At 46.7% G+C, this 25,067-nt stretch overlaps 1 protein-coding gene across 1 annotated transcript in view; it reads right to left on the bottom strand.

The window, feature by feature from the left end:
* LOC126263233 (pikachurin-like) overlaps positions 1-25,067 on the bottom strand; it is a 1,086,760-nt gene that overhangs the window by 45,198 nt on the left and 1,016,495 nt on the right. The window contains exons 10-11 of the mRNA XM_049960316.1: positions 17,981-18,209; positions 8,204-8,445 (exon numbers count right to left, since the gene is read on the bottom strand). Coding sequence (XP_049816273.1) covers positions 8,204-8,445; positions 17,981-18,209 — 471 coding nt within the window. The remainder of the gene's footprint in view (positions 1-8,203; positions 8,446-17,980; positions 18,210-25,067) is intronic.

Below are 25,067 nucleotides of genomic sequence, written 5' to 3' on the forward strand. Positions count from 1 at the left end.
ATGTTGGGGCGTGAGCGGAAGACGGCCTAACGGTGTGCGGGACCGTAGCCCAGCTTCATGGAGACGGTTGCGAATGGTCCTCGCTGATACCCCAGGAGCAACAGTGTCCCTAATTTGCTGGGAAGTGGCGGTGCGGTCCCCTACGGCACTGCGTAGGATCCTACGGTCTTGGCGTGCATCCGTGCGTCGCTGCGGTCCGGTCCCAGGTCGACGGGCACGTGCACCTTCCGCCGACCACTGGCGACAACATCGATGTACTGTGGAGACCTCACGCCCCACGTGTTGAGCAATTCGGCGGTACGTCCACCCGGCCTCCCGCATGCCCACTATACGCCCTCGCTCAAAGTCCGTCAACTGCACATACGGTTCACGTCCACGCTGTCGCGGCATGCTACCAGTGTTAAAGACTGCGATGGAGCTCCGTATGCCACGGCAAACTGGCTGACACTGACGGCGGCGGTGCACAAATGCTGCGCAGCTAGCGCCATTCGACGGCCAACACCGCGGTTCCTGGTGTGTCCGCTGTGCCGTGCGTGTGATCATTGCTTGTACAGCCCTCTCGCAGTGTCCGGAGCAAGTATGGTGGGTCTGACACACCGGTGTCAATGTGTTCTTTTTTCCATTTCCAGGAGTGTAGATGCTTAACTAAATTGCAGTTTTCAATATTAACTTCATTCACTGAAAGTAACGTAAAATTCCACTGGCAAAACTAATAACTAAAGATACAGCACAATTTAAAAGCGTACAATTTTATTTGTTCTGTATTTATCTTAGCGAGTGCATTCTGCTGGCTGGGTATGTGTTTTAATGTTTTTATATTAAAAGTAAAATCAATTTCTCATTTGCTTAAAAGGAATTCAGTTCATACTTTCAATAACCAAAAGTAAATTGCTTGCTCTTTTCTACATTTTTCATTACGTTACACTGAGGTTATTGAAAGTACCTTTTTTTACGTAACAAAATTTTAGTTACATTTATTTAACCAGTAACTCCAATTAACTTTACTTTCAAAATTTAGTATTTCGAAAGAAGTAACTGCAAACTCAGGGCTCTCTGGTTCATATATTTTCTCGTGAACTGTTGTGCCGTGGAAAAGCGTGACAATCTTGTGCTGCCAAGCCAGTGATTATTTGCTTACATTCCTTTGTCATTACCTGCCGTAAAATTCTGGGGGCTAATTGCCCTAGTGGGCTGAAAACCCCTTTTTAGATAATCGGTACTTTTTGTGCTATTAGTATCTTTTTGTTTTTTGTTTTTGAATAATGCGTGGTCCCCCTTTCCGCCCTGTGTTGTTCGTGAGGGATTGCACTATATTCCACCCATTTCAAAATTATCATCGGTATTTAACTAAAGTTTAGAATGGATTCTTCCTTCAGAAAAGTCTGTTGTACACTTTCCTCCAACTAACCGGAGATATTTTCCTTCGGTAGCGATAGCCTTACTCGCTGAAAAATTTTATTAGTTGTATGCGATCACGGTCAGTTATATCGAAATTCAATAGGCCTATTACGGAGGGGTAGGTGTCAATGCCACAAGATAGAGGAAGTTTCAATGTTTTGATGAAGCTGTCCTGTTGTTTATTTGCAAGCAACATGGCGTTTACACCACAAGAGAAAACATTTTGTGTGTTGCAATTTGTGCGAAGCTACTCCATTGTTCTAGTACAGCCCGCATTCGCCGTCGATTCAGCAAGAAGCCGCCTCTGCACAAGTAGATTTATACATAGAAAATTCTTGGAGGTTGGTTTCATATACACGCCCGATGAAAATGAGATGCGTATTCGAGATGCGTTCACACGAGCCCTCAGAAGTGCACAAGACGGGCAGGCCAGGCAGTTTAACTTCCTCAAAAAACGGTGTCGAGTGTTCTGAAACGACGCTTACATAAGAAACTTTAGAAGTTGGAATTACTGCAGCAATTAAGTTTAGGTGACCATAACAGAACGTACGAAGTTTGCACTTTAATTCTGCATGATATGGCAGACGACACTTTTTCCGGACGTCTCATCTTTTCGGACGAATCGAAGTTTTATCTAACGTGTAAAGTAAACAGCCATAATTTAAGAATTTCGTGGACACAAAACCCTGGCGTCGTCGTCTCACATGAAAGAGACTTACAGAAATTGAATGTGCTTTTTACCGTTTCTGTTCACCTTTCTTTTTTGCGGAGTAAATTGTGACACGGATGCCTTACCTGGACATGCTACAAAACTGGTTGCTTCTCCAACTTCACGAAGAGTCCAATGATTTCATTTTTCTACATGATGGCGCTCCGTCTCACTTTTAACCTTGAGGTGCGGCGTTATCTCAACAACATCATCCCACAATGTTGGAGTGGAAAAGGTGGACGACAAGATCTTGTTAATTGATTTTGACTTCCCAGGTCATCAGATCTCGCACACTGCGGTTTTTTTCTGAGGCAGGACATAAATGGCAAAATCTTTGTCCTACCTACAGCAGCGACTCTTCAAGAGCTGAGAAGTCGAATTGTAGAAGCCGCAGGTTCAGTGAACTGGTACTTATTGATTAAATGTTTCTAGACCAACACATTGTGTGCATGTTGAGTGTATGAACTTTTAACCTTCCTCCATCCAGTGACATGCACAACGTGTTCATATCTTTCAAAGTTTGTCTGTATTAAATAACTGAAATCTGTTTTTTTTTTTCGAAATACCGTGTACATACAAAAAATTACGACGCCGTGGGGAGAATTGAATTACAATGTTGTTAATAATCTCAGTTGAGAAAAGAATATGCCAGAACAGCTGAAGCGCTTAAATAAATATTTACCTACAACGCGCAATTAGCCAGACACAGAGATAATAAAGGACGACATTCTACAGCTGTATGCGATAAAACGCAGCCGTGTACATTACGCTAGAGGGTGTTACTTCACGTACATGGCAATAATAACTAAATGTGAAATGATGATTGTGTGTGTTAGTATTCAACCTGTCTTGGTTTTAATAGGTTTCACAAATGTTTTACTCTGAATATACTTTGCAGCGTTTTAAAAATTTGTAAATTATTATGTGAACTGTAGTGTTTGAAAATTTAGCGATTGTGAAGGACTAATAGAGGCCGCGATATTATTTTGTATCTGTATTGGGACAGCACAAGAAATATATCACATACGCTTCCTTTACGAATAATAGGTACGAAACAGTGGACAGATGATGGAACGCTGAACGTATACACGACTCATAGAGGGGCGGGTGAGGGGGTGGGGGTGGGGGGTGACAAGACAGAATAAAAGTGTCTGCACATGTATCAGGTCAAGTAATGTTTGACATCGGTCCTTTCAGTGAGGAATGTGTACCAGGTGTCTAGATACTTTGACGGATCATTGCTGCATTAAAATTAATAAGTACGCAGTCACTTTAAGGTTGTTTGTAATGGTTTTAGACTATCAGGCCATGTATTGACTTATGTTGATATTGGAATACACAAAAGCTTCATGTGTGTAATTGTGGGTTAATTAGATCCATTTTTTCTGCATACTGGTCAAATGATGGCACCCACAAGCTGAAACTGGTAATCCTATGAAATTTTTAATTGTGTTCATGAATCTTATTGTAATACTATCCGTAAATATAGCCCGCCAGCACTAATAGTCTGCAAATGAGACACTGACGCCGGAAATGCCCTTCGTTGGCAGAACGAACGGGTGCCAGACTCTCTCGTGGAATCTAGGTCTGTAGTGAGGCAGTGTCGTATCGAAACTCGAAAAGCGTTATGCGGCAAGTCGCAACGCTTATGCTAATGCTATACCTTTTTTTGCGATGTGAGCTTAATACAGTAAAAACAGTGCGCAGTAACGTTTACAGGCGTCTGTAGCATCCTGTAATACACTCCTGGAAATTGAAAAAAGAACACCGTGAATTCATTGTCCCAGGAAGGGGAAACTTTATTGACACATTCCTGGGGTCAGATACATCACATGATCACACTGACAGAACCACAGGCACATAGACACAGGCAACAGAGCATGCACAATGTCGGCACTAGTACAGTGTATATCCACCTTTCGCAGCAATGCAGGCTGCTATTCTCCCATGGAGACGATCGTAGAGATGCTGGATGTAGTCCTGTGGAACGGCTTGCCATGCCATTTCCACCTGGCGCCTCAGTTGGACCAGCGTTCGTGCTGGACGTGCACACCGCGTGAGACGACGCTTCATCCAGTCCCAAACATGCTCAATGGGGGACAGATCCGGAGATCTTGCTGGCCAGGGTAGTTGACTTACACCTTCTATAGCACGTTGGGTGGCACGGGATACATGCGGACGTGCATTGTCCTGTTGGAACAGCAAGTTCCCTTGCCGGTCTAGGAATGGTAGAACGATGGGTTCGATGACGGTTTGGATGTACCGTGCACTATTCAGTGTCCCCTCGACGATCACCAGTGGTGTACGGCCAGTGTAGGAGATCGCTCCCCACACCGTGATGCCGGGTGTTGGCCCTGTGTGCCTCGGTCGTATGCAGTCCTGATTGTGGCGCTCACCTGCACGGCGCCAAACACGCATACGACCATCATTGGCACCAAGGCAGAAGCGACTCTCATCGCTGAAGACGACACGTCTCCATTCGTCCCTCCATTCACGCCTGTCGCGACACCACTGGAGGCGGGCTGCACGATGTTGGGGCGTGAGCGGAAGACGGCCTAACGGTGTGCGGGACCGTAGCCCAGCTTCATGGAGACGGTTGCGAATGGTCCTCGCCGATACCCCAGGAGCAACAGTGTCCCTAATTTGCTGGGGAGTGGCGGTGCGGTCCCCTACGGCACTGCGTAGGATCCTACGGTCTTGGCGTGCATCCGTGCATCGCTGCGGTCCGGTCCCAGGTCGACGGGCACGTGCACCTTCCGCCGACCACTGGCGACAACATCGATGTACTGTGGAGACCTCACGCCACACGTGTTGAGCAATTCGGCGGTACGTCCACCCGGCCTCCCGCATGCCCACTATACGCCCTCGCTCAAAGTCCGTCAACTGCACATACGGTTCACGTCCACGCTGTCGCGGCATGCTACCAGTGTTAAAGACTGCGATGGAGCTCCGTATGCCACGGCAAACTGGCTGACACTGACGGCGGCGGTGCACAAATGCTGCGCAGCTAGCGCCATTCGACGGCCAACACCGCGGTTCCTGGTGTGTCCGCTGTGCCGTGCGTGTGATCATTGCTTGTACAGCCCTCTCGCAGTGTCCGGAGCAAGTATGGTGGGTCTGACACACTGGTGTCAATGTGTTCTTTTTTCCATTTCCAGGAGTGTAATTTTGAAATGCTACAGTCCCGAGTGGTAGTCATGAACTGTTGTCGAGACATGAATAACGGTATTTGGAAACTCCATTAATGTTATGGGAATGGACTGTACCTCTGAGGTAGAATCATTTAGCTAACAGCGAGGCTGTATTATTTAAAATCTTTATTTCGGTGCTAGATCACAAAAATATCCCGAGTTTAAATTTTCGTTTATGAATGATTAATTATGCGCCCTGGCCACAAATACGATTTTATCTGTATAATGGAACTAATCGTTTTTAAACGAACTGATCAGCTGGTTAATTTAGCAGCCCGTATAGCGTAAAGTGAAGCGCAGCTAGCTTGCCATACAGAAAAACGAGCCACGCCAGGATAGATTTCACGCGCCGTGTCAACGACAGTGGCTGGGCACCGGTGAGGCTGGGTGTGGCTCCTAGGCGGTTTCCCAAGCTCAATTAGGCAAATTCTGGGCCGGTTCCCACTTTCCACCTGATAATATACGCTATGCAGTCAGGCAAAACACGAGGCCACACAGAATTAAGTTTACACGAATCACGGACAGGGGACGTACGCGACTTCCCTCCCGCAGGTAATTGAGTACTGCGGCTACGGCAAGGGCATCCGGCAGCAAAGTTAAAATAAAATAAATCTGAGAAATCCTGTGTACAGCGGACCTTGTCCTAAACGCGGTTAACGCAAACTAAAAGAAGAATATTAACAGCAATTGGTTCATTTCATTGAAAGTTTGTCAGAATATGCTGAAATGAGTTTTTGAAGTCGTGGTACATCATTAGAAAATTCGTCCTACTGCATATGTAGTGACCTGTTTCAGCTGAAACCTAGGTAGTGAATGCAGCCGGTGTTCCATTGAAATGTGAGCCAAGCGTAAACTGTGTGTTTCGCTGAGGTTGTACATTAGGTAAGAGCAAAGTTTTATTCTCTGAAAACGGTAAAGAAACGACACATTTGCCTGGTCAACAACAAAGATAATTTTGAACACGAGAAAGAACTCTTCGGGAAATGTAAAAGTCTGCTACGTGATAAAAAATGGGAGTGAGGAAAAATCCACAGGTGCTGTTCTCCAAAGATATTTTGAGGATAAAATAATATGAGAGACAAACAAGAAATTTGAAAAGTGGCGATCCACTAATAAATTTTATGTTAGTAGGTAGGCTTCCAAGACCGGTCCTAACCTGAAGACAATCCCTTCACGAGTTTGGTCGTGCCTTTATGAAACAGTAATACAACCAGGTCCGGCCCGATAGCTGAGTGGTCAGCGCGGCGGTCTGTCACGCCAAGGGCCCCGGGTTCGATTCCCGGCTTGGTAGGAGGTATTCCCCACTCAGCGACTGGGTGTTGTGTTGTCCTCATTATCGTTTCATTATCACCAGTGGAAGGTAACGGGAAACCACCACTGGAATCCCTTCCCTAGAGGCTCATGCGGTGGGCCTCTCTTACGAGGCTTCCCCCATGACAAGACCTGCCGTAACGCAGAACACTAAGTTTAAGTCTTAATGGAACCAGAAAGCTGACGTTTCAAGTGTCTCTCCAGAGGAGCAACTTGTGTAAAAATTATTAATTACAGACATTTAAGATAAGTTTCAATAATAATACATTCCTGTCTCAAAAGAAACAACTTTTATCTAATATGAAACACTCATTCCGGGATAAACCTTTCACTGCACAGTGGCAGCGGATGGCGTGCTGTGTCGAAACTTGCTGATAGGTTTAATATGTGTGCCACACCAGTAGTAAGATTATACGAGTAATAGTCTTTAATGCAATTAGTGAATAGATAACATTGTATATCAATATAAATCCGTTCTCCCCACTCATTTACCTACAAACCTCCCTCCCGCGTTATTTTGCGCGACCTGTACGCGCAACCGCTACTCTAGTACCCCGGTGCCGCGTTATTTTGCGCGAGATGTACGCACCGCCATTATTCTAGTACGCCGGTCTCACGTTATTTTGCGCGAGCTGCGGGCGTCGTCGCTTCTCTAGTACGCCGGTCCCGCGTTATTTTGCGCGAGATGTACGCACCGCCGCTATTCTAGTACGCCGGTCTCACGATATTTTGCGTGACCTGTGGGCGTCGTCGCTACTCTAGTACACCAGTGCCGCGTTATATTGCGCGAGATGTACACACCGCCGCTATTCTAGTACGCCGGTCACAAGTTATTTTGCGCGAGCTGCGGGCATCGTCGCTTCTCCAGTACGCCGGTCCCGCGTTATTTTGCGCGAGATGTACGTACCGCCGCTATTCTAGTACGCTGGTCTCACGTTATTTTGCGCGAGCTGCGGGCGTCGTCGCTTCTCTAGTACGCCGGTCCCGCGTTATTTTGCGCAAGATGTACGCACCACCGCTATTCTAGTACGCCGGTCACACGTTATTTTGCGCGAGCTGCGGGCATCGTCGCTTCTCCAGTACGCTGGTCCCGCGTTATTTTGCGCAAGATGTACGCACCGCCGCTATTCTAATACGCTGGTCTCACGTTATTTTGCGCGAGCTGCGGGCGTCGTCGCTTCTCTAGTACGCCGGTCCCGCGTTATTTTGCGCAAGATGTACGCACCGCCGCTATTCTAGTACGCCGGTCTCACGATATTTTGCGTGAGCTGCGGGCGTCGTCGCTTCTCTAGTACACCGGTCGCACGTTATTTTGCGCGAGCTGCGGGCATCGTCGCTTCTCCAGTACGCTGGTCCCGCGTTATTTTGCGCACGATGTACACAGCGCCGCTATTCTAGTACGCTGGTCTCACGTTATTTTGCGCGAGCTGCGGGCGTCGTCGCATCTCTAGTACGCCGGTCCCGCGTTATTTTGCGCAAGATGTACGCATCACCGCTATTCTAGTACGCCGGTCCCACGTTATTTTGCGCGAGCTGCGTGCGTCGTCGCTACTCTGGTACGCTTGCCCCCGTTTTTTTTGCGCGAGATACTCACCGTCGTATGGTGTCGGCGTCGCCGAAGTGCAGGTAGCTAGTGCCAGAGAAGCGCGGCGCGGGGTTGGGGTCCCGCGGCCGGCAGCGGCCGGGCGAGCAGTCGCAGGTGAAGCGCTCCCTGGCGGGCACGCAGCGCGCCGCGGGGCCGCAGGGCCGCGCAGAGCAGGGGTGCGCGCAGTTGGCGACGTTGACGCCGGCCAGCGCCGCCGCCACCACCGCCAGCGGCTGGTCGTTCAGCACCACCTGCAGGACACAGCGGGAAAGGCCTGCACTCCTCCGAGCTCAGCCGTCGTCATATGGCACCACCAAGCAGCAGCACAGTGCGACTCAACAACAGGTGCGGCTACCCCTTGGATCTCAAAGTGCACTCTCCATATTTGTAGGTTGAAAACCACTGAAATTAATGTGACGGAGAGTATTTTCCCTAAGTAATTAATAGTGATTGAGAGGTGTACGGCTCGCGTTCATGCCGTTGGTTCATTTTTACATCGAGTGGCGTCTTGTTTCTTCCTTACTTACTGGCATAACCAAGTTGCTGGCTTGCCTCCTTGGGTGGCAGCAGCAGCGCTTATCGATACTAGTACTGTCGTACTATCTTTCGTGTGACCATTAGTGTTTCCAGGTGGTGGTGTGTGTGCTAGTGAGTCGGTTGCGACAGAGCAGCAAGCAAGTCTCCGTGGCACGGGGCCTGGCCGGGCCGCTGGCAGGGTGCACGTACTGTCGGATCGTGAGGCGCTAGCTGCGAGAGGGACAAGTTCGATGCCCACCGAACCTGGACGCTGAAGTTGAGTGACCAATTGATCTGTTATGAAACCTTAAATGCCGGCCGAAGTGGCCGTGCGGTTAAAGGCGCTGCAGTCTGGAACCGCAAGACCGCTACGGCGCAGGTTCGAATCCTGCCTCGGGCATGGATGTTTGTGATGTCCTTAGGTTAGTTAGGTTTAACTAGTTCTAAGTTCTAGGGGACTAATGACCTCAGAAGTTGAGTCCCATAGTGCTCAGAGCCATTTGAACCATTTGAAACCTTAACTGTTGTGATAGCTCTTCGTTCATTTGCAGGTTGTTGCCCTCTTGGCCGTTCGGGCAAGCAGCATCGTATGATGTGTTGGAGACGGTGATATCTTGCAGCCGTCTTCCTATGTTGTGATTAATTATTAATTTGACTGTTACTTATCAGTGAAGTGCACCAGCGTTCTTTTACGCCCTGTGACCGTTAACGCTCCAGTTACCTGCCCTGGTCGTTAACACGGTTTGTAGGCAGTGTGCCTATTCCTCTTCGTGTCGTTGCTGTCCAGCACGGCGTGTAGTTCGACAGCCTTTTAACCTGTTTGGTTCATATTTGCTTAGAGTGGTTATTGTTGCCGTGGCTGTTTTTAGACGCCAATTGCTGGAGGCGTAGTGCAGTTCGTATTCTCGTCCTCGGCCGATATTCTCCATCATTGTGCCGTTGGTCGGACGGAAGGGATTTGATTAAATTATTGGTCGGTCCTTGGGCCGTCTCTAGTTTTGGTTGCCATCTGATTACCTAACTTCAACTCTTGGCTGCCCGCCTCTCCTCACATTACGTTTGAGCTACCTTCCCAGGCCGATCCTTGGAACAATTCCGAGCACCACTGGTTCTGTTTCTTTTAAATTGTGATATTCATTGTTGAAGTGTTGTGCGAGCCCTTTGCCCATGTATTAATTCACTTTTTTTAAAATTTTACATAAAGGCCTTCAGCCGTGTTAAATTAAAATTTTGAGCATTGATTGTTTTAGAATTTTTTTTTATTCTTAGAAATTGTTCTATCTGAAATTGTTTTTATTCAAGGCCCTAAGCCATGTGTTATGTGTGGCCTTCAGCCGAGGATTTACATCAGCACCTTAACAATGCATTCAGCCGTCTGTGTTCTCTAAAGGAAATTTTTTTATAAGAAGCAAGAAGTTTATTCTAAATTATTTATCTGACTTGTAGTTCAGACCTTCAGCCATTGTTTCAAATTTGTATGTGGCATTCAGCCACGCTATAAGTTAATCAGGTTTTGGCCGTTCTGTTGCAAGTTTAAAAAGAAATTTTCCTGCTAAAGAAATTGTTTATTAATGTGCCTTAATTATACTTGTACTTCAGACATGTAGTGTAGGCCTTCAGCCGTTAATTGTTTTCATTGCATGTTTTTTTTAATTTTTTTACCTTCTATTTTTAATTGCTTTTGATTTCTAAGCCAGGCCTTCAGCCGCTCTTGTGTTTGCTGCGTAGTTTTGGGCCCTCAGCCCAGAAAGCATCCCAAGTTTTCTTCAACTAGGCCTTCAACCGTATTGTTTAGTTATGATCTTTTAAGCCAATGTGTAAATAAGTGCTACTTAGAAAAATAAAGTTGTGTGTTTGATTGTGCAACTCACAGTAACTGTTTACGGCCACATTCACCACCTTAACCTTATTCTGTGCGCTCTCTGACTACCTACCAATCAGGTTTCACTGATCGATTCGTGAAGTATTCTGTGTTTTGGAAGTTATCTTTGTTGTCAACGTTAGCACTTAAATAAAGAGACCGGCGACTGCCTCATTCTGGTACTGGCGAAAAGCCATAGACGACATATATACTTAATTACCTGTTGTATACTTAATTATCTGTTGTACAATGATACAATTTGCAGGTACGTTCAGTAGAAGGAGGGGCGTTCGAAAGGTAAGACAACACATTTTTTTTCTGAAAACAGGTTGGTTTTATTCAGTATTCCTATATACTACATTATTCCCCAATCCCTTGGCTACAAAACCCCATTTTTCTATATAATCTCCTCTCAGTCCGACGGCCTTACGCCACCTCTTAGAGTGTCTGTAATCTCGCGTGGTATTATTTCACTCCTCGACGTCCTACATCTTGCTCCATTAATTAACCTCCTCACTATCCACGTACTGCTCTTTGTGGAGTGCATCCTGGATTGGGGCAAACTGACGGAAGTTGGAAGGTGTGCGATCTGGGTTGTAGGGTTAATGAGAAAAAATACTCCAATCAAGTTTTGTGGACTCCTCTCGGATCCGCAGACGTCTGCGACATCTTGCTTTGTCATGGAGAAGTAGAAGTTGGCTTGCCCGTTTGTGGCGACTTACTCCCTGAAGTTGTTTCTTCAATTTCCTGAGGGCAGTACAACACATTATACCGTAAAGGAGGACAACCCCTTCAGAGTCCGAGCAGACGTCGCCTTGATTTTACCGGTAGTGTGTGCGGCTTTGAACCTTTACTTGGAAGAGACTGGTATCGCTTTACTCCTTGGATTGCCGTTGATTCCGGTTAGAAGTGATGAGCCCATATTTAATTGCCTGTAACCCTATTCGACAAAAAATGCCACGATCATTCTCGTAACATGCAAGCAATTCCGTACAGACGCTCCTATCTTGCTCTTTATGGTCTCCTGTTAGTTGTAGAGGAACTCGAGGGGCGCACAGCTTTGAATACCGCAACTGGTGGACGAGACTGTCAGCACCCCCAAGAGAGACGTCCAGTTGAGCAGCGAGGTGTTTGACTGTGATCCATCGATCACCTCGAGTGAGAGTGTCCGCACGTTGCAGCATTGTAGGAGTTGCAGCACCGTGCGGCCGGCCGGCATGTAAGAGTCTGGACACGTTTACGCGACCTTGTTGCAATGATGACAGACGCCTCGGCGAACAACTCAAGGTGTTGTTATTCACTGCAAGGACGCTGTAGACATTCTTCCAAGTGCCTACGAATAACTGTGATGCTCTGGTTTTGTGTCATACGAAACTCAGTGACATCTCTCTGCTTGGGAAGCACATACGTTACAGACGTCATTTTGAAGGATGCGTACAGTGGCGCCACCTATCAGAAATTCTTGTAGCTACGGGGTGGGAGGGTGAAGCGGGACTATTCCGCCATGTCCCATAATAAATTACACATTTATCTAACAGAAACTGGCTGAGGAAAAAAAGGGTTCATTTACTTGTTGAACGGTCCTCGTGTACATGGATACTGTCGGCAGATTTGTTGCGAACAGAGTTACTAGTAAAGTAATAAATTATATCGTCATGCCTCTGAGGGTTCAGCATCGAAACTGTTAAATTATGTCGTATTTCATTACTGAATTTATTACTGCAAGTATAAAATATACACTATGTGATAAAAAGTATCCGGATACGCCCAAAAACATACTTTTTCTTATCATGTCACCTACTGGCATGTACCCCATATCAGTGACCTCAGTCGTAATTAGACATCGTGACAGAGCAGTATGGGGCTCTCCGCGGAACTCACAGACAGCTAACGTGGTCAGGTGAGTGGGTGTCACTTGTGTCATACGTCTGTACGCGAGATTTCCACACTCCTAAGCATCCCTAGGTCCACTGTTTCCGATGTGCTAGTGAAGTGAAAACGTGAAGGGACACGTGCAGCACAAAAAGCGTACAGGCCGACCTCGTCTGTCGACTGACAGAGACCATCGACAGTTGAAGAAGGTCTTAATGTGTAATACGCAAACATCTATCCAGACCAGGAATTCCAAACAGCATCAGCATCCATTGCAAGTACTTCGACAGTTAGGCGGGAGGTGAGAAAACTTGGATTTCATGGTTGAGCGGCTGCTCATAAGCCACACATCACGCCCGTAAAAGCCAAACGACGCATCGCTTGGTGTAAGGAGCGTAAACATTGGGCGATTGAACAGTGGAAAAATGTTTTATGGAGTGACGAATCACGGTACACAATGTGGCGGGCGATCCAATGGCAGGATGTGGGTATGGAAAATGCACCGTGAACGTCATCTGCCAGCGTGTGTAGTGCCAACAGTAAAATTCGGAGGTGGTGGTGTTATAGTGTGGTCGTGTTTTTCAAGAGGGGCATTGCACCCGTTGATTTGCGTGGCAGTATCACAGCGCAGGCCAACACTGATGTTTTAAGCACCTTCTTGTTACCCACTGTTGAACAGCAATTCGGGGATGGCGACTGCCCGGCACCGAGTCTATACGTGAATCCTACAGCACACCTTTCGGATGTTTTGGAACGCCGACTTCGTGCCAGGCCTCGCCAACCGATATCGATATCTCTCCTCAGTGCAGCACTCCGTGAAGAATGGGCTGCCATTCCCCAAGAAACCTTCCAGCACCTGATTGAACGTATGCCTGCGAGAGTGGAAGCTGCCAACAAGGTTGAGGATGCGCCAACACCATATTGAATTCCAGTATTTCCGATGGAGGGCGCCACGAACTTCTAAGTCATTTTCCGTCGAGTAACGAGCCTGGTAACGAATGAAATGCGTTTTGTGAAAAAACGAATATCACGATGACTCTCCAATTCGTCAGGTAGCTTAGAACTGATTTAATTATTTTGAAGGCATAGTAATTATACGAAGAAGTTTTAAATAAACGTCTACGTAGGAATGTAGGTTTCCATTGTTCCGATAACAGTAGCGTTTCTCAGTTTTCGTCCGAGAAAGTAAATAATATATCACAAATAAAATGGTACAAATTAACAATGATGTCGTAGCAACCTTCATTATTTCCTCACATCCCGCAAGCCGAGAGCTCGCAAGTACAGCACCTTTCAGTGACGTATCTGGGGAGAGAGAGCAGTTCGCAGGTGGAAAGGAAACAGGAATTGAAAATTTCTGTGGACGTTTTGGTCAATGATTGTCAGTGGGTTGCGTTTTTTTTCGTATTGATGTCAACAGTGCAACCAGATGAATCGATTAAAAATGAAACTGACTTTCATTCATTATAAACTGTCATCCGGATTTTCCTTCCTTTTACTGCGTCCTCCAACTGCGTGCCACTGACGTAGCTGAGCGGCAGACATGCCAGACAGCAAATAACAGTGAATCTTAAATCTGTGATAGTTATTAAGTGCCTTCGGCATTGGGTGAACATTTTATGTGAAAATTAGGAGAGTAACCTGCAAGTTAGGAGTAAAATACGTGTCAGTAATGGTGACGAAAGGTGCCATTGAAAAGAAGTCACCCATCGTCTGTTTACAATTTCATAAAACCAGTGGATGAGCTTTTCATATTTAGGGCAGTTTAATACAGTGGTGGGATTTTTAAGACAATAAGTAAATGGAAGAGTAAAAATGGAATGGGATGTTTTCGGTTAAATAAATGCGGTTTTGAAAGCTTAGCTCCCGTTGTCTCTTAAAAGACATGCTTGCAATCAGTTCGTGTGATCGGTTTTTACTTACTGCAGCTTAACATTGACGTTTAGTGTGGAAATCATTCAAAAACTGATGGTCACTCATTGAGCAACGGAGAGGTGCACAGATGCGCACTGGGACGGCCAGGATGATAAATAAATTGATTCGAGAGAAGACTAGAGTGGAACACACGCGCTGTCTGGTCAAAAGTATCGAGAAACGTATTAGCGAGTATTAATGCGGCGTGCGTCCACCCTTGGTCTTGCACTCTGCTGGGGACACTTTCAATTACGTGTCTGAATGTCTGTGAAGGAATGGCAATCCGTTCTTTCTCAAGAGTCGGAACAGAGAAGGTACTAATATTGTACGCTGGGGTCTGCAGCGAAATCGACTTTCTAACTCAACACGAAGTTGTTCCTTTGCGTCAGCTGAGTACTTTGGGCATGCCATGCCATCTCAGTCATTTCATTGTCCAAAAACCATGTCTCACAGATACTGCTTTCTGACATGGTGCATTGTCATTCTGATAGAATCACCGTCTCTCAGCTGCTCCTCTACCCGCACAGTACGCAGTGCTGTAAAATATTTTTGTATCCTTCCGCATTTTACAGTTCGCTTGAGTGCAATAAGGGGTCCAGGCCCTGACAATAACAAACACCCCCATTCCGTAACAAGACCTCCTCCATACTTATTTGTGGGCACTACACACGGTGGTAAATAACGCTGTCCAGGCTGTTGTCAAACCCAAACCCTTGCATCGGATTGGCACAGGTTGTAGTCTGGTTAATCACTGCAAAGTACTCGTTTTGTCACATTCATTGTCTAATGTCACCGCCCTTCACACCGCCTCAAGGGTTCTCTTAGCATCGAATACAGAAATCGGTAGCTTGTGAGACGCTGCACGGCAATTGTATCCAATTGTTTTTAATATTCTAGCTGAACTGCAGGTAGCACTTTGCATCTCGACGGCCTTCTCTAGCTAGCTTTATCGTGCCAGATGCGAAATGAACTTTGGGGAAAGGGGAATATTAAAATACTACCTCCCTTCACATTTATGTAATATCTGTGTTTTCGTTCTTCTTACTGGCCCACTGAAAGGAAGTTAATCCACTGATGTTGAACGGAACCAGTAGAGGAGCAACTACTGCCAGTAGAATTCCCACCGGAGCGCGACATCGTCGAGGGGGTCTGGCCTTAGCTTGTGGTCACGTGCTAGCAAGGCCTATGTTTTTATATTTCGTGGTCCGTAAGGAAAGGTACTAACAGAGAAATCGGATACGAAAAGCAATATCTAGAAATTTCCTGAATTTCTGCCCAGTCTCGATGCGCCAGGCGACTACCTCGTTGACTTATAGTACGTTACAACCAGCGAAGCGGACTCGTTCAGCGATCGTGCTGAATCGAATTCAGCAAACACCAGAGTGATGGAGAACCTGAGCTAAAATCTGATGAAAGATGTACCGTTGTTACATTGACTCCATCTTGTAATTTGAACTTCCCGTAGACTTTGGTTTAGATTACTGAAATTTTTCTTGTAGCTTGTAGTGCTGTGTCACACAGTTTTCCGGTTCAGCGAGATTGTGTACTGTCAGCTGCTGAGGAGAGCGGGTGCGACACGAACGCCGCAAGACTTACGGTGTGCACTGTGACGCGCTCTCCAACACAACATTACACGCCATGGCTCTGAGCACTATGGGACTTAGGCCGCGCGGGATTAGCCGAGCGCTCTAAGGCGCTGCATTCATGGACTGTGCGGCTGATCCCGGCTGAGGTTCGTGTCCTCCCTCGGGCATGGGTGTGTGTGTTTGTCCTTAGGATAATTTAGGTTAAGTAGTGAGTAAGCTTAGGGACTAATGACCCTAGCAGTTAAGTCCCATAAGATTTCACACACATTTGAACATTTGAACTATGGGACTTAACTTCTGAGGTCATCAGTCCCCTATAACTTAGAGCTACTTAAACCTAACTAACCTAAGGACATCATACACATCGAGGCCCGAGGCAGGATTCGAACCTGCGACCGTAGCGGTCGTGCGGTTCCAGACTGTAGCGCCTAGAACCACTCGGCCACACTGGCAGGCTACACGCCATTCTAAAAGTCTTCATTTTACTATTGTTCCTTTCTTCCTAGGCTACAGTCTGTTTACTTCAGTACCTCTCAGTCTACCCTGAGATTATCGCTCCGTCTTTTCCTTGCAGGCCAATATTTCTTCTACCAAGTAGTGATTCACGTATTTCTTTTGACTTTCAAAATCTTCCTTTCATCCATTCTGTGTATGTGTTCCTCCCATTCATGCTTTCTCATATAAGTACCCATTCATTAAGGGAGTCCACTTTAAATTATTTTCTAATGCTTTCGCTTCTGTCTGAACCTCTGACTGTGTTTTCCGGAAGCCTCTTTGTTTCTGATGTCTCCGATCAGGTCTCAGACGAGTATGTCGTAATTGCTCTCAGTATTGTTTTCTACATCCATTCCTTTGCATCTTTTCCTTTGCGCTTCCAAATAGTATCGTTGAAATACCTATAAATTTGTAAATAATAGATTTCGCTATTGTCTGAACCTCTGACTGTGTTTTCCGAAAGCCTCTTTGTTTCTGATGTCTCCGATCAGGTCTCAGACGAGTATGTCGTAATTGCTCTCAGTATTGTTTTCTACATCCATTCCTTTGCATCTTTTCCTTTGCGCTTCCAAATAGTATCGTTGAAATACCTATAAATTTGTAAATAATAGATTTCAGCTATCAGTCGTCCTTTTGAAATTTTATTGGCAGATCCAGATTTCAGCAAGAAACTAACCATCCTCAATGCGCTATCATTTTTGATCAATGCATGTAATGCCTGTTGGTCGGGCTTCATTCACAGTTCATTGAATACTAACTGAACTGTGAATGAAGCCCGACCAACAGGCATTACGTGCATTGATCAAAAATGATAGTGCATTGAGCATGGCTAGTTTTTAACTGAAATCTAGATCTTTCAATAAAATTTCAAAAGGACGACTGATAGCTGAAACGTATAATTTACAAGTCAATAACAGCCACTGCGGGCAACAGCCTCTGAATGGAGGGTAAACTATGAATTTGTTTGCTTTTGCTATTTGTTTTCTGACTTCCTTTTCGACATTTCCACTGCTGGACAGTTCTAAAAGTAATTCCACAAATAAAATTAAGTGAACATTGTGTGGCTGACCCAGTGACGTTCCAGAGACACAAATAAATTTAATCATAACACATTTTTAGCATACTGATACTTTGTGAATAATATCGATGAAATTCTTATTTCTGACGGCCATTGCGTTATTGAATAGCTAACTAAAAACAGTAATACTAATAAAGAGAAAATCGGTGAGCGGAAACGGTGTACAACGAAACGAGACTGGAGGATTACAAAGGACTGCATCACTGATACAAATTTGTTGCGAACGACGAACAGCAGAGACCAGTGGCAGGTGAAGGGAACGACCGTTTCCCCATCACCCGGTCCGACTTGCTGGCGTTCTTCAGATCTGCCTGCCATACCCAGTGTTCGCTTTATTGAATGTCCTATGGGTCCATTACGTAAATGGTCTGCATTTCGGTCAATCATAGTGTCACAAATTTGTCAAAAAAATGGCATGTGCGATGCTACGTTGCGCTAGCAGGCGCCGCGGCGGCGATGCTCACCTTCTGTATGCAGCCGACGAACGAGGTGCGCACCTTGACCTTGGGAGAGACCATGTCGAAGTTGGGCACGCCGCCGATGTAGAGGTTCTGCGGCAGCGTCATCTGCGTGAAGGCGCCGGGCGCCGTGGCCTGCGTGGGCGGCCGGTCGTCCACCTGGAGCACCGCCAGCCGGCCCGTCCGCGACACCACCGCCTCGTGCCACTGGCCCAGCGACAGCGGCGCGCCGCTCCTGCTCGACACACAGTGCGCCGCTGGAGTAATGCATAGCCGGACACTTGACACGTTACGTAGCCAGTGAATAGCTCGCGGTGCCGCATTACCACTGCGCAACACAACTAAAGGGTCACTTTTTCCAGACCCCGTACTTGTCTCCTATTAGGACGTATAAATGGAATGTAGTCAAATTAAATCGGGTGATGCTGAGGGGATTAGATTAGGAAATGAGACACTTAAAGTAGTAAAGGAGTTTTGCTATTTAGGGAGTAAAATAACTGATGATGGTCGAAGTAGAGAGGATATAAAATGTAGACTGGCAATGGCAAGGAAAGCGTTTCTGAAGAAGAGAAATTTGTTAACATCGAGTATAGATTTAAGTGTCAGGAAGTCGTTTCTGAAAGTATTTGTATGGAGTGTAGCCATGTATGGAAGTGAAATATGGACGATAACCAGTTTGGACAGTAAGAGAATAGAAGCTTTCGAAATGTGGTGCTACAGAAGAATGCTGAAGATAAGGTGGGTAGATCACGTAATTAATGAGGAGGTATTGAATAGGATTGGGGAGAAGAGAAGTTTGTGGCACAACTTGACTAGAAGAAGGGATCGGTTGGTAGGACATGTTTTGAGGCATCAAGGGATCACAAATTTAGCATTGGAGGGCAGCGTGGAGGGTAAAAATCGTAGAGGGAGACCAAGAGATCAATACACTAAGCAGATTCAGAAGGATGTAGGTTGCAGTAGGTACTGGGAGATGAAGAAGCTTGCACAGAATAGAGTAGCATGGAGAGCTGCATCAAACCAGTCTCAGGACTGAATACCACAACAACAACAACAGGACGTATAAGTTTCAAATTTGTCTCTAAGGTGCCAATAACCTTCCTCTGTAATGGTGCAAAAGCATGGAACTCTGCGACGTCACTCTCCAGCTTTGTGACGATTCAGACAGCAAGGTATAGTCAAATGCGAAGAAAAAGGTCACCGCTAAGCAGTTCATGTGATCTTTACGGTGGATTAATGATGTGACAGTGGCAGTAAATTTCACCCCAATTCCGCCCAACGCCACTGTGGACATGTCGTACGATGGGTAGCTCGTTACGCCCCTCTTGTCCACATTCCACACTTTCCTTTAACGCGCCTTCGATGGATGTAAGGCCGGTATTACACTATCAAATTTCTTTGTCAAAGATTTCAAAAAATGGTTCAAATGGCTCTGAGCACTATGGGACTCAACTGCTGTGGTCATTAGTCCCCTAGAACTTAGAACTACTTAAACCTAACTAACCTAAGGACATCACAAACATCCATGCCCGAGGCAGGATTCGAACCTGCGACCGTAGCAGTCGCACGGTTCCGGACTGCGCGCCTAGAACCACGAGACCACCGCGGCCGGCTGTCAAAGATTTGATCAATGATGTGAGCAAATATTCCGTCAAATATATTTGACAAACAACTTTGACGTAGCGCTATAAGGGGTACTACACTGTCATCATACAGGGTGATTCAAAAAGAATACCACAACTTTAGGAATTTAAAACTCTGCAACGACAAAAGGCAGAGCTAAGCACTATCTGTCGGCGAATTGAGGGAGCTATAAAGTTTCATTTAGTTGTACATTTGTTCGCTTGAGGCGCTGTTGACTAGGCGTCAGCGTCAGTTGATGCTAAGATGGCGACCGCTCAACAGAAAGCTTTTTGTGTTACTGAGTACGGCAGAAGTGAATCGACGACAGTTGTTCAGCGTGCATTTCGAACGAAGTATGGTGTTAAACCTCCTGATAGGTGGTGTATTAAACGTTGGTATAAACAGTTTACAGAGGATGGGTGTTTGTGCAAAGGGAAAAGTTCTGGACGGCCGAGAACGAGTGATGAAAATGTAGCACGCATCCAGCAAGCATTTGTTCGCAGCCCAGGAAAATCGACTCGCAGAGCTAGCAGAGAGCTGCAAATTCCACAATCAACTGTATGGAGAGTCCTACGAAAAAGGTTAGTTATGAAACCTTATCGTCTGAAATTGGTTCAAGCACTGTCTGCAGCTGATAAGATTAAAAGAATCGATTTCTGTGATTCTATCCTTGCTCAAATGGAAACAGATGAATCTTTCGTTTCAAAGATTGTGTTTGGTGATGAAGCAACTTTCCACACTAACGGGAAACTCAACCGTCACAATGTCTGTATATGGGGCACTGAGAATCCGCGGGAAACAACTCAGTATGAACGTGACTCGCCTAAGGTGAACGTTTTCTGTGCCATTTCAGCCAATAAAGTTTTTGGTCCCTTTTTCTTCGAAGGTGCTACTGTAACTGGACTACAGTATCTGGAGATGTTAGAGAATTGGCTGTTCCCTCAGCTCGAACAAGAAGTACAACAATTCATATTTCAGCAGGATGGAGCGCCACCACATTGGCACTTATCTGTCCGTAACTACCTGAACGTCAACTACCCGAGGCGATGGATCGGCCGCCAGGCAGCCCGTGACAGAGCACTTCATCACTGGCCTCCAAGAAGCCCTGATCTTACCCCCTGCGATTTTTTCTTATGGGGGTATGTTAAGGATATGGTGTTTCGGCCACCTCTCCCAGCCACCATTGATGATTTGAAACGAGAAATAACAGCAGCTATCCAAACTGTTACGCCTGATATGCTACAGAGAGTGTGGAACGAGTTGGAGTATCGGGTTGATATTGCTCGAGTGTCTGGAGGGGGCCATATTGAACATCTCTGAACTTGTTTTTGAGTGAAAAAAAAACCTTTTTAAATACTCTTTGTAATGATGTATAACAGAAGGTTATATTATGTTTCTTTCATTAAATACACATTTTTAAAGTTGTGGTATTATTTTTGAATCACCCTGTATTTTTCGTCAAAGTTCAAGATGGCTGACAACAACTTGTTATTAACCGCAGCAGTTCCACGTACCACAATTGCACTGTGTGCACATGCGGATGAGAAGCGGGGGAAAAAAAGGAAACATACCTGCGTGAAGCCGTGGGTTTTACGACCACACGATAAAAGCATTCGACAAGACTTGTTACGTGAACTTATGGTGGAGGACGTCAAGTCGTACATCAATTACTTCAGAATGGATGAGCATACATTTCTGTATGTGCTCAGTGAAGTGTGTCCTCATATCACAATGCACAATATTCCTATAAGAACTGCTACATCTGCAGAAGACAGGCTCACTGTAACACTCTGATTCCTTGCAACAGGAGAGGGCTAGGTTAGGTTAAGTTGGGTTAGGTTAGGTCTCCAATCTTGTTAATCTATTTTTGTATTCAAGGTGCCGCACGTTGTTAAGCGCCTCATCAACTTCATACATCTCTATTAATTTTGTAGTTGTCGGCACACACCAATTATATTTACCGGCGATGTTTATAAAAACACTACAGACGACAGAACTCTGCAGCGATGCTAGCGCTCCATGTCGAAACATGTCACATTGCAGTGAACAGAAGACAAGCGACTTCTTTGATCAATTCTACAGAAAGGCCCTAGATTTGATCAAGTATTGGACGACATTTGACAAAGTTCCCCATCACACCATCAAATATCTTTGACAAATTTCATAGTGTAATACCGGCCTAAGAAGCGCGACGCCCAACGTTGAAATCACACAATTTTCTTATGGGTGACCGAGAGAAACCTTTCAGACATGCCCTCGCTCAGAATCGACAGCGGAAAGGCTTCAGAGGGTGGTGTAAAGGACGTCAATGAAGTCACTCCTTCCCTTGGGGCGTCGATTCCCACACATTTCCCTCTCGAAATCGACTGTTTCAGTACAGTGAGCAACAGGACGAGGTTCTTGTCAACTTTCGACACCGTTGTCACCCCTTGGGCTTTCCAGCCTCACTCTAAGCATATTGTGGACGTTATCTGAACACTTTGGAGTGTAGTGCGACCGCAATTTTTGCTCTGCTCCACAAGGCAGAACCGTTAAGGATCGTTCGAAAGCCGGCCGAAGTGGCCGAGCGGTTCTAGGCGCTACAGTCTGGAACCGCGCGACCGCTACGGTCGAATGTTCGAATCCTGCCTCGGGCATGGATGTGTGATGTCCTTAGGTTATTTAGGTTTAAGTAGTTGTAAGTTCTATGGGACTGATGACCTCAGAAGTTAACTCCCATAGTGCTCAGAGCCATTTCAACTACACTCCTGGAAATTGAAATAAGAACACCGTAAATTCATTGTCCCAGGAAGGGGAAACTTTATTGACACATTCCTGGGGTCAGATACATCACATGATCACACTGACAGAACCACAGGCACATAGACACAGGCAACAGAGCATGCACAATGTCGGCACTAGTACAGTGTATATCCACCTTTCGCAGCAATGCAGGCTGCTATTCTCCCATGGAGACGATCGTAGAGATGCTGGATGTAGTCCTGTGGAACGGCTTGCCATGCCATTTCCACCTGGCGCCTCAGTTGGACCAGCGTTCGTGCTGGACGTGCAGACCGCGTGAGACGACGCTTCATCCAGTCCCAAACATGCTCAATGGGGGACAGATCCGGAGATCTTGCAGGCCAGGGTAGTTGACTTAAACCTTCTAGAGCACGTTGGGTGGCACGGGATACATGCGGACGTGCATTGTCCTGTTGGAACAGCAAGTTCCCTTGCCGGTCTAGGAATGGTAGAACGATGGGTTCGATAACGGTTTGGATGTACCGTGCACTATTCAGTGTCCCCTCGACGATCACCAGTGGTGTACGGCCAGTGTAGGAGATCGCTCCCCACACCATGATGCCGGGTGTTGGCCCTGTGTGCCTCGGTCGTATGCAGTCCTGATTGTGGCGCTCACCTGCACGGCGCCAAACACGCATACGACCATCATTGGCACCAAGGCAGAAGCGACTCTCATCGCTGAAGACGACACGTCTCCATTCGTCCCTCCATTCACGCCTGTCGTGACACCACTGGAGGCGGGCTGCACGATGTTGGGGCGTGAGCGGAAGACGGCCTAACGGTGTGCGGGACCGTAGCCCAGCTTCATGAGGACGGTTGCGAATGGTCCTCGCCGATACCCCAGGAGCAACAGTGTCCCTACTTTGCTGGGAAGTGGCGGTGCGGTCCCCTACGGCACTGCGTAGGATCCTACGGTCTTGGCGTGCATCCGTGCGTCGCTGCGGTCCGGTCCCAGGTCGACGGGCACGTGCACCTTCCGCCGACCACTGGCGACAACATCGATGTACTGTGGAGACCTCACGCCCCACGTGTTGAGCAATTCGGCGGTACGTCCACCCGGCCTCCCGCATGCCGACTATACGCCCTCGCTCAAAGTCCGTCAACTGCACATACGGTTCACGTCCACGCTGTCGCGGCATGCTACCAGTGTTAAAGACTGCGATGGAGCTCCGTATGACACGGCAAACTGGCTGACACTGACGGCGGCGGTGCACAAGTGCTGCGCAGCTAGCGCCATTCGACGGCCAACACCGCGGTTCCTGGTGTGTCCGCTGTGCCGTGCGTGTGATCATTGCTTATACAGCCCTCTCGCAGTGTCCGGAGCAGGTATGGTGGGTCTGACACACCGGTGTCAATGTGTTCTTTTTTCCATTTCCAGGAGTGTATTTTTGATCGTTCAAAACCTTTTGATGAAAACTGAACGTGAGCCGAGGCAGCGAAGTGGTTTTACGTTTTTTCAGCGCTTATTTTTCGCGCCCCCCTGCGATGTGGGCATAAGGTGGGGGCGAGGGCGGGGAGGGGGTGCTTCGTTATGTGCGCGAATAGAAAGGCAAAGGCTCACTCTATGACCCCCGGTTTGGCAACACCCTAGCTGCCACACACGCACCTATACTTACCACTTTAAAAATGTACCTGTCGGAGTCTGCGACACCGATTCGGTACGAGGGCTATTCGGAAAGTAACCTCCGATCCGTCGCGAAAATCCGATGAAGCTTCCCGTAGATATGTTGTACAGTGTATCTAGTAAGCCCGTCGATCCATTCACGTCGCTATTATCAGTTCTGAGCCCACAGTTAGCACGTAAATATGCCTAGAAAACAGTGCTTCCCGCCAAGTATAACTGCCCGTGAGAGAATTCGCCTGATGTCATGCAGCCCACATAACAGCTGTCACAAAACTCCTTATTCATAACAGTTCTCGGCCGCACACTTCTGCTCACATGAACCGCTGACTATGAACACAAAATTTTGGCACAGACAACAAGCTGCAGATCAGCATAGAGAATTGTGAGAAAGTAAAGGCGGCTTCATTCTATGACGAGGGCATTGGAAAGTTGGTCCAACGCGACGACAGGTTTCTCAGTCGGAGCGGCAGCTGTGTAGAAAGTAGCTGGAAGGTGTAGCTAACTATTGCAAATTTTTTTTTTCGCTGTGGTTTCCACTTCGCCACCAATCGGAGCGGACTTTGCGAACAGCCCACGCATTGGAGCTGTTATAGCGCCAGAAGGTAGCAAACGGTACCTAATAGTTGTCGAAGGGGTTTCCTAACCGTCAGCCGTTAGAGCAGCAAGATGCTGATCGGTGCTGAAGTTTCTGACAAGTACATTTTTAAAGTGCTCAACATAGGTGTGTATGTTGCACTGAGGGGGATCTTACACAGAAATTTTACCGTTCTATTCATGCATATGATAATGGAGAACCCTGTCCCCACTCACCCTCCCCTCTCAATGATCACACCACGGAGAGAATGAAACGGAAGCGCTGAAAAAGCATGAAACCACTTCGCTGCTTCGTATCACTTTCAAATTTTGTAGAATGGCTTTGAACGGTCGATAGTGGTTCTTCTTTGTGTACCAGAGCAAAAACAGCTGTCGCACGACATTGCAAAGGAGATCAGGTTACGTTCAATGGTGTTGAAACTCCTCCATGTCCTTAGGGTAGGTTTTAAAAGCCCAGGGGGTGGGAGCAGT

The sequence above is a fragment of the Schistocerca nitens genome, chromosome 6 (genome assembly GCF_023898315.1).
Source record: "Schistocerca nitens isolate TAMUIC-IGC-003100 chromosome 6, iqSchNite1.1, whole genome shotgun sequence".
NCBI lineage: Eukaryota > Metazoa > Arthropoda > Insecta > Orthoptera > Acrididae > Schistocerca > Schistocerca nitens.